The sequence below is a fragment of the Netta rufina genome (assembly GCF_964035555.1).
Source record: "Netta rufina genome assembly, chromosome: 5".
Taxonomy (NCBI): domain Eukaryota; kingdom Metazoa; phylum Chordata; class Aves; order Anseriformes; family Anatidae; genus Netta; species Netta rufina.
The window spans coordinates 34,078,754-34,088,613 of record NC_140128.1 but is presented as its reverse complement, the minus strand read 5'-3'; the positions used below and the strand labels follow the sequence as shown (position 1 = coordinate 34,088,613).

Below are 9,860 nucleotides of genomic sequence, written 5' to 3'. Positions count from 1 at the left end.
CCCGTGCAGCCAGGGCTGGACCGGTGGCACAGCCACTTGGCACGCTGCGATTTGGGGAGCTCGACCCTATTAGCGGAGGGGAGCTGGAAGGGAAACTCCCTCAAAAGCCCCCCTCGCCACCAGCACTGCTTTGCAGGAGCCTCCCCAGAGCTTCTGCTCCTCGGCCAAGCCACGAGACGAGCTTGAATTGGCGCAGGAAGGAGGGAGGGGGGGCTTTGCAGCACCTGCATCTCCAGCCCAGGGACAGGGCACCCAGAGGGGTTGCAGGCACGAGGGGTGCAAGGAGCAGCCGGGGACTACGCTACGCAGCAGGGTCCTGTGGCGAGCAGCTTCCCCAGGGCACAGGAGGCAGCGAGGAGCGTCCCAGCAGGGAGAGCGAGGGCTGTGCAGTCCCTTCTCTCAGGTTTGTCCTTACAGGCTGAGGAAGTCCTCCTTCCGGTACCCCTTCTGCAAGAGAACAGGCCACCCGTCACACGCCGCGGGGACACCGCTGTCCCTGCTCCTCTAGGCGCCTGCCATCAAGGGGACAATGCCGTGGGGACGTCCCCACCTCTTCAAGAGGCAAAGGCAGAGAGGCCGAGCGAGCCATGTGCCTGGATGCATCTGGGTGGCTCGGTTTTCCAGGGCGAAGCCCCTGGCCCTGGCTCCTTTGGGTTCCACCCCGGGGCCCCGCTCCAGGACCCCGCAGGAGGGAGGTACGTACCACCTTGAAGTCCCGGTGGAGCTTGGTGTACTGCCACATGTTGCCCAGGAGGCTGGCCGCCGCTCTGGAGGACTTCTCGTTGTCCGAGCTGGAGCAGAGAGAGGCTGCGATGAGTTTTTGGGTGCCACCAGGCATGGGGTGATGCCCACCAGCCCACGGATACCACCCCAGGAGGGCCCAGGATTTGGGGGAAAGAGGCAGAAGACTACAGGCTGGGGCACACCACGACGGGCTGGGTGGCTGCAGCAATGGGCAACCCCATCATGGGGTGTCCCGAGGAGGCTGTAAAGGGCTGGAGGCCAGCCTCGAGGCCGCTCTGTGCTGTCTGGGGATTCCCAACACCAAGGGAAGGGAAGGGAGGCTGGTTGTGAGCCTCGTCCACCTCGCTGGAGCAGGGGAAGAAGGGGAAGAGCAGGACAGGACCCCAGGTCCACTCTGGGAGAGAGGGGCAGGCAGGGAGCTCCCACCTGTCCCTTCTCTTCTTGATGTAGAAGAGCTTCCTGAGGCCATCGAAGTAGACGATGTCGCGGGCCGCCATGGGGCTCTCCACCACCAGGTTGTTGAGCACGGCGATGATGTTCACGATAACGTCAGCAGGAGGTGCCTTGTCCCCAACACTCCCCGGCAGCTTCTCAATCAAGTGGCTGACCACCTTGGTTGCTGGAGGGCAAAGGCATCACGTCAGAGCCCCGGGAGAGGTGTGACAAGGACAAATCAAGCGAGATGGCGGGGCTGAGGCAGAGCAGAGCACACAGGAGATGTTTGGGGAACAGGGAACAGGGAGGACACCTCGCATGCCAGCACTCTGCCTGCCTCTAACTGTGAGCTCAGCAGGCAGGAAGGTGCTGAGACACGCCCGCAGGTAACCAGAGGCCAAACCAAGGATCAAAAAGGGTGGAGAGCGTCCAGCCCCGGCCCTGCCCGGCCCTCCCTGGCACTCACACATCTCGTCCTTGTTGCGCGCGTGGCGGGACAGGTTGCGGATGAGCCCTGTCAGCGAGCGCAGCTGGTGGTGGTCGGCGGTGCGCACGCGGTCCAGGACGGGGTTCAGGATGCGCTCCTGCTCCAGGGCCAGTCGGCTCAGCACGCCCGCCCACTGCGGGGGCAAAAACACGCGGTGGAGGCACCCGTTAGGACCACCAGGCACCCACCTCCTCCTCCCACCCCATTCCTCCTCCTCCTCTCCTTGCCCAGCGTGGCCAGATGACCGGGCTGGCGAGGAGCGTGGTGGCCACGTCCCCCCAGTGACCAGCAGGAACAGCCCAGCGAGACGGGACAAGCCCAGGGGATGCTCCCCTCGTGTGTCCTCACCCTGCGGTCCCCAGCAGTGATGTTCTGCAGGGCACCCGAGGCCGCCTCGGTTGTGTGCTTGTTGAGCTCGCAACGCTGCAGCAGCCGGTTGTAGATGCCCACGATCTGCGGGTTCCAGAGCCACTCCATACCCTTGGGGTCCTTGGAGACCTCTGTGAAGGTGACGATGTCCGCGTTCAGGTAGTGCTGCGGGGACGGGGATGGGGTGCAGTGTTAGACCTAGAGGGGTGTCCCCTCCATAGTGCCCCTTGCCCTTGGCATCCCCCGTGTGCACGGGCACCTCCAGGACCTGACAGGGACCTGGCAGGTCACACCCTTCGGCGTGGGGAGGGCTGGCACCCATTGCCACACGCGAGTGCCATCTGATTCACCCTCTGCTGAGCTCACCCGCCTGTCCCACCCAGCAGCCAAGGCCAGCGTCCACCTCCGCCCCGCTGTCATCACATCCACCAGCTGCTTCCCTGCCCTGGATGATGCGGCTGGCACGGCACAAAAAGGGCCACCCCCTCCCCAAAATCGCCCTCTCCCTGCCGCTGACCTCACGTGCTTTCTTGCTCTGGGGGCTGAAGCAGCCCACCAGCTCCCCCGTCATGGTGCCACCGTTGTTCCTGCGGTGGCCCTCCAGGCGCTGGAGGGAGGAGGGGGGCATCTCGTCGTACAGGCGGTAGGAGAGGTTTCGCAGGACGCAGACTGCATTCTCCACGCTCTGGGGAGAGAAACGGGGCACAGAGGGGTCAGTCCTAGAGAGCACGGAGCGTGGGCACATCCCCTGGGGGGCAGTCACAGGGGGTCCCTCCTGGGATCCACGGCCAGAGTCACACCAATGGCACCAATGCTGGCAGCGCCCCGCTGTGCCCGGTAAGCTTGGACATACCCAGAGCAAATCCCGGGGCTCACCTTGTCCTCCGACTTGCCCACCTCCAGGGAGCTGTTCACGTAGTGGATCATGGAATCCACCAGCCCGTGGCACTCGCGCATCTTCTGCCGGGTCTGCTGGCTGGCAGAGCTGAGATTCCTGCGGGGGGAACAGGGATCCATCACAGCAAGAAGGGGCCTTCCCCTGACCACCACCTCCTGGTGTCCCAACTCTGTGGGGAAGGCAGCTAAAGCCACAGGGCTGACAACGCTTTGCCTTGATGCACCAGAGCTGCAAGGGATTGGGACCCCAGAAACAAGCCCTAGGGACCTTTACCCTCAGCAGGAGTGGAGCAGGTACCTGAGGAAGCCCGTGGAGTTGTAGAAGATCTCTGCCTCAGAGGGGTTCTGTTGGATGACACCCGAGCCACCCAGCCCAGAGAGGGGGACCAGGACGAGGTCTGTGAGCTGCTCCAGCGTGTCCCGAGCCAGGCGATCCTTCAGGTTGTCACTGGAGGAGAGATTCCACAGGATCCCTGTGCAGAGGAGAGGGGATCCTCAGACCTGGGGACGGCTGGAGAGCATGCCCACCCTGACCCACCTCCCCAGGGCTCACACCGGCCACCCACAGCCAGGCACAGCAACGGGACAGCTCGCAGCTGGGGACACCACCCAGAGCCCACCCAAAGAAGTTGTCCCCACTAAGGTGGGGGTGGACCAGACCCACCTCCACGCCAGGAGGACCCCTGTCTGCCCCGTTGGCCATCTCTGACCTGTGACGTTCTTGCGGAGCTCGTCGTCAGGCTCCCGCAGCGTCCTCATGAGCTCGTAGATGCCGTTCTCCTCCACCAGCGCCAGCTTGTTCTCGGCGTTGTCGTAGATGAGGTTGCGCATTGCGCCGGTGGCGTGGCGCTGCACCTCCTGGTTGGGGCTGTTGAAGAGCTTCACCAGCTTGGGCATGGCCTGGAGGCTGCGGGCCTGCAAGGGGAGAGGCCAGATGGGTTGAGAGGCCAAGCCCCTATCCCTTTCGCTTGGGGTCTGGGGCTCCCTCCACCTCCTTCACCCCTCCAGGAGCGCCCCGCCGCAGCAGAGAGGAGCGGGGCACCCGATGAAAGCAGGGACAGCCCCATCCCCTTTGGCTCGCAGGTGCTCACCTGCTTCTTGGCATTGCTGTCGCTGTAGCATTTGTGCTGGAGGTAGGCAGCGCCCAGGACCTGCAGGTTGGGGTCAGTGGCTATCAGGTATTTCACCGCAGAGGGCAGGTCGATGTCGTCGAACCTGGAAGCCACAGGCAGATGAGGAAGAGCCCAGGCAGGGCATCCCCCGAGGGTCTTCTACCTCTGCTCCCCACCATATCCCACATCTCCAAGACCAGCCAACCCATCACACTCCTTCCTATGGCTGAGTGAGCATCTTCCCACCCTCACATCTCAGGATGGGCTGCTGGCAGGAGATAAGGGCTTGTAGAGGAGATAAAGGCACTTAGAGGCCAACCCGCACCATGGTACCTCGCTATGGGGCTGAATCCTACCAACCACCTCACCTCTCCTGCTTCCCTCGCACCAAGGCGATGCCAGGAGGGCTGGAGGGTTTTGCCCTAAACCAGCAGAGTGCCTAAGGAGGACACAAAGGACTCATCTGGTTGGCACTCACCCTCCCGACTGCTGGGTGAGCAGCGTGCTGTGCCCGTTGTACATCTCCATGCCGCGCTGGTCCTGGAGGTGGTGGCTGGACTCGGCCAGGCTGCGCACGGAGGGCGCGCGGGAGCTGTGCTCCACCATGCCCATGTAGGAGCCCCCGATGCCCGCCTGCGAGGACGGCTGGATGCTGCCGAAGGAGCTGGTGCTGAGCCGGGAGCGGTTGTTGCTCTGGAAGCGCTGCAGCGTGCGCATGGCCGGTGCCCGGATGGTGCGGCTCTGGGGCACCTCGGCGCCATCCAGCCAGTCGGAGGAGCTCTTGGCGTTGGAGCCAGTGCTCATCTGCCTCTCGAAGGTGTAGGAGCGGGTGAAGCCACCGTTGCCTTGGCTTTTGTAGAGGGAGCGGTGGCCCATGGGGTCCAGCTGATCCGAGATGACGCTGTAGCGGTCGTCTGCGGCGGTGGGCGGCAGCGGCCCGTCAGCCAGCCGCAGGGAGCGCAGCGACAGCGTGTCGAAGCTCTGCCGAGCCCGGTAGTTGCGCTCGTGGAAGGAGCTGGGCCGCGGGGAGGTGTTGGCAGCCTGCGACATGGCGTAGCCGGTGCCGTAGGCCCGGCCCTTCGCTATGCCCCCGTTGCTGATGGTCGCCATGCGTTTGTGCGGCGTGAGGTCCACCGCTGACCGCGAGGACCAGCTGCTGCCCTTGAGTGTGCCAAAATCTTTCTTGGCCATTGACTGATACATCTGCAGGGCAGGGAGCACAGGGTTAAGGGACGACGGCCGTGAGCCTGTCCCCTCCATCCCCACCACGAGCAGAGGGAAGAACAGAGCCAAGAGCCCCCTCGGTGCCAAGTTTCAACTAGAAAAGCTCCAGCTAGAGGCTGGGCATCCCTGGCTGACTGGGAGATGGGTCCCAGTGCAGGGGCGAATGGCGAGCCCCCCAGTACGTACCGAGCTTTTGGAGTCCAAGCCATTGCTCTGGGAGCGGGAGCTGAAGGACGGGCGCAGGGTCGTGCCATAGTGACCGCCTGCGGGATGGAGGGTGGAGGCGGTGAGGGGCGCACACACATCCAAGCAAGCAGGGAGGCATTTGGGCAGTCTGGGACCGATGCAGCCCCCCTACCCTGCTGCCCTAGGGGTAGCAGAGCCCCGCTGGGAGTTGCCGTGGTGCCAGGGCAGTGGCAAGAGGGATGAGCGAGTCGGAGGACTGGGGATGTGCCTGCCTTCCAGCCACGGAGAACAGGAAGAGGCCGTGGAGACAGTGCGCCTCCCACGGCCTCCCTGCCTTTCATCGTGCCCCGACGGCGAGAGGAGTAATTGCTACCTTGGCAGGGACACGGTGGCTCAGCACGGCTCCCCTTGGCCTTACCCGAGCTGGGATTTGCGCTCAGAGAAGCCTGCCGTGCCCCGGCTGGGACACTTAGTCATGGCCTCCTGCTGCGGGAGGCAGAGCCGTGCCACCACAGCCCACCGGGTGGCCGTCAGCAGCGGTGCTGTGGCATGGGTGCCACCAGGTGTCGGAACAGGGACAGCTTTGGGGCTTGGGGGGTGAGCAAGGCAAGAGCTGGGAGCCCCCAAAAGCCAGTCCCAGGGACGGGGCACGAGGGAGGAGGACAGGGAGACCCCGCCAGCGCTGTGGCCGCAATGGGAGCGTGACCCGCACCCACACCCAGCCTCGGCGAGCCCAGGGGTGCCACTGGGGCTCTCCCCTCACCGCGGCGCAGCCCAGGGCACAATGGGGAGAAGCAACAGGGCGGAGGCCAGGAGCTCAGACGTTAAATGGAGGCGCTTGGAGCCCGGCCAGCAAGGCGAGACGCCGCTGAGAACCCAGGGACGGGGAAGGCACAGCCCGCAATCCCTGGAGAGCACAAAGCGGGGCGCGGGACCCCTGCTTCCCTCGGGGTGGGGGGAAACTGAGGCACGGGGGGAAACCAGCCCAGGCTTCACCCTCTTTGCTCCAGGGCGTGGGGCAGGTGTGGGCACGGGAAAAGGGGAACCCCCCACCCCCCTCCAAAATAATAATAATAATATTAAAAAAAAGCCACCTGGCGGTCTCCCACCTCTGCTGTCGACCTGGTCGAGCACGGCGGCCTCGGGGTGCGCGGCGGCCGCCTGCCCCCGCAGCAGCATTCGGATGCGGACCTGCTCCTGGACACGGGCGCTGCGCAGCCTCTGGGCCTCGGCTGCCTCCCGGCCTCGGCCATCCAGCTGCCGGTCGGAGGGCAAAGCCAGCGAGCAGACGCCGGCCTCGGGCTGCAGGGCCGAGAGCAAGAAGTTGTTCGTCTCCTGCATGGTGGCGGTGGTGGCGAGCGGGGCCGAGGCGAGCGGGGCCGCCCTACTACGCAGGTGAGCACGGCAGGGCGGCGGCGGGGCCTTCCCTGAGCCGTAGGGAGGCACCCGGCCCGCCCCGCCGCCGCCACGCCTCGGCAGCCGCCGCTCGTCCCTGCTTAGGACAAGGTGGCCGCGAGCCCCCCGCCACCATCGGGGCCCCAGAGAGGTGCCCGCAGGTGGAGGTGCCAAGGGGTGGCCTCACGGTGACAAGAGTGTAAGGGGTGTGGAGGCTGCCCCAAAGGGGTTTGGGGGAGGACGTGCCTCAGGCTACCATGACTCCCTTGGCAGGCTCCCCATTAAGCCCCAGAGCCTCAGCAGCTGCCCTACCAGTAAGCCCCGGAGCTCCCCATTAAGCCCCAGACCCCTGCATTGAGCCAGCAGTGAGATGTGGACCCCTACGTGGTCCTGCCAGCCGACCCTCAGGGAGACCCCGACCCCTGGGCAGCCTCCGTGTTGACCCAGACCTTTGTGTGGTCTCTCTGCCGAGCCCTAGACCCCAGCACGGACCCAGCAGTGAGACCTGCACCACCCCATGGCCTCTCCAGTCCATCCCAGAACCCCAGGCAACCCCCCTGGGGAGCCCCAGACACACATAGGGCGGCTCAGAAGGGTTCTGGAACAGCAGATAGCCTCCTTGTAGCCCTGGTCAGTCCCACCAGTGAGCCTCAGACCTCCACGTGCCATCTCCTCGGAGAGCCCCAGGCCCCAGGAAGCCCCTTAACACTGACCCTCGCCCCCCACATGCCCCCCACCCCAGCTGGGGCGCAGGGCTGACCCACCAGGGGGCTCCACAGGGGGCAGTAATTAGGGGCCAGGCTCTCCCTGCTTTGCTTTTCAAATCAGCCGGGGAATTAAACAACAATAATAATAATAAATATAACAACAAAGGGGGCAGCTCAGCGCCGCCGGGCTGGTGGCTGTGCACATGGAGGCAATGAATGTGGGGTGACTCAGCTGCTGCCGTGCACAGGCACTAATTAGGCTCGCCCCACCCACCCAGCCACCCTGGCCGACCCCAGCTTGGGGGGCACGCCTGCTTTTCCCCAGCCCAGCACGCTCCCGAAATCCCCACGGCTTTGTCTCATGCCAGGCCGTAAACCACGGCTTTCCCCTCTGCCCAAGTTCTTTCCCTGAGCCGCGCACTCGTGAACTGAGCTGTGTACGTCCTCAGCCTCGGGACGGGGTTGGAGCGGTGTCCGCGGTGGCTTTGGTGCTCAGCGTCACCCGTTCCGGCCCCGCCTGGCAGCAGCGTCTTGGGGTTTGGCAGCTGGTGAGCTGGCCAGGGCTTGCAACACCCAGCGATGACAACTCCAGACGGCAGCTTTTGTGCTTCGGTAGGAGGGGGAAAAGAGCAGGGAGGAATGTGCCGCCGTCAGCAGGAACAGCGGCTTATTCTGGGCGGGAGAGCGTTTTATGGCCAGGCAGCCTGTCCTCTGCTTTGATGTGGTCCCTGGTGCTGGTGGCTGCAAACCCCAAAACCCCAGGGCCACCGCAGCACCGTGCCCCGGGACTGATGACTCCCCCCGCCTCTCCATCTCTCCCTGGGGAGCTTCATAAGTTTGGGGATCACACCTGATCCTTCCTTTTCGGGGTCTGCAGCCCTAAGGAGACCCTGCTCCCGGCTCCGTGCCCACCTCGTGCCACCCCCACGGGTACACCGAGTTAGCAGAGCTCGGCAGGGCGCTCCCAGCCCGCATGAATCACATCCCCCCCGCCCCGGGAGCAGGCGGTTCGCTCCCCATGCAAGTTGCTGCTTGCTCGCGGCCCCATGCCAGGCTCCGAGGGACTCGGGGACACCCCCCAGGCAATGCCTCTGCACCCTCAAAGTGGGCAGCTGGGGCTCTAAAATCCCACAAAATAATTCAGGATGGGGCACTTAGAAAGAAAACCAGCAGCACATCGGCGCAGCGTTCCTATTTGGAGCAGAATCAAGATGTGGCCACAGCTGGAGCGACGTGGGGATGAAAAAACTCTGTGGACACACCAAAGCAGCAGCTGGCTCGCACCCTGGAGGCACCCCCGTCCTCTCCTCTGTGCCACGACTAATGCCGTGTCCTCCCGTGAGACCTCCGTGCCCGGGGACAGGTTGTCCCCTCAAGCCCCACTGGGTGCCTGTCCCCAAAAGCAGGTCCCCAGGGAGCCTGTGGCTGCCGGTGCCACCAGCGGTTCAGGCAGGGAGTGGCTGGCGGCACCGCAGCGCACGTGGGCCACCCTGCCCGCGGTGTCCCTTTGACAGCGGGGACACTGAGGCACGAGGACATTTAGGGAGGGACAGAAAAGCTGTTTGGCCAAAGCCGGCCAGGAGCTGGCCGCTGACGGACCCATCATCCAGCACGAGCTGCCCCTTGCCACCTGGACGAGCTGGCTGTGGGGATGCCAAAGGGTGGCTGATGCCACCAGCTCATCCCTGTGGGACCCACAGCCCCTCAACGCAATGACAACCCGCAGTGGGGACAGCCACACGCGTGTGAGAGCGGCGGGCACGTACCTTGTTGGGTGGCCCCGGAGGGCCGGTGCCCTGCAGCATCCTCCCTCCTGGCCAGGCGCGTGCCCCTCCGGGTGCTTTCGGGGGAGCCGAGCACCCCGCTGCGGGGTCGGCGTTGCCGTCTGCGCCGTGGCGGGTGTGGGGCCGCGGCAGGGCCCGCCCCGGGAGCTTACCCAACCAGTCTCTTCACCGTTGTTTTGCATGTGCGCTCAAAAACCCGCTTGCCTCACAGCCAAGTTCGTGCTTTTGGGGCTCGTGACGAGGCTCCGGCTCTTGGTGGCTCTGCGACTCGCCATCAGTGGGGTTCCGCAGGTCCCTCGGTCCCAGTCACCTCCACCGTGGTCCCAAAAGCCCTTTGGGGCCCCATCATCGTACCCCTTTGGCTAAGGCGTCCTGCCCAATGTGGGCCATCGAGCCCCCCGCCCAGCACAGGGCACCCATGGGTGCAACAAGGGGCTTCCAAAGAGGACAAGAGGGAGCAGAAGCAGAGGAGGGGGACACAGCTTTTGGGGCAAGGGGCTCCCCCCTGCCCTAGAGGCTC

The 9,860-nt window shown here is 64.9% G+C and overlaps 1 protein-coding gene across 1 annotated transcript; it reads right to left on the bottom strand.

Annotated features, from left to right (window-relative positions):
- Positions 1–411: 411 nt before the first annotated feature.
- On the bottom strand, positions 412–9,361 carry PKP3 (plakophilin 3; the record flags this gene model as incomplete). Its single annotated transcript, XM_084287329.1, has 14 exons — positions 412–447; positions 704–791; positions 1,171–1,363; positions 1,646–1,799; positions 2,015–2,200; positions 2,553–2,720; positions 2,912–3,029; positions 3,231–3,405; positions 3,643–3,847; positions 4,024–4,147; positions 4,523–5,247; positions 5,455–5,531; positions 6,564–6,756; positions 9,323–9,361. 14 exons carry the CDS (start codon positions 9,359–9,361, stop codon positions 412–414), a joined length of 2,481 nt encoding a protein of 826 aa, XP_084143455.1.
- Between the last annotated feature and the right edge of the window lie 499 nt (positions 9,362–9,860).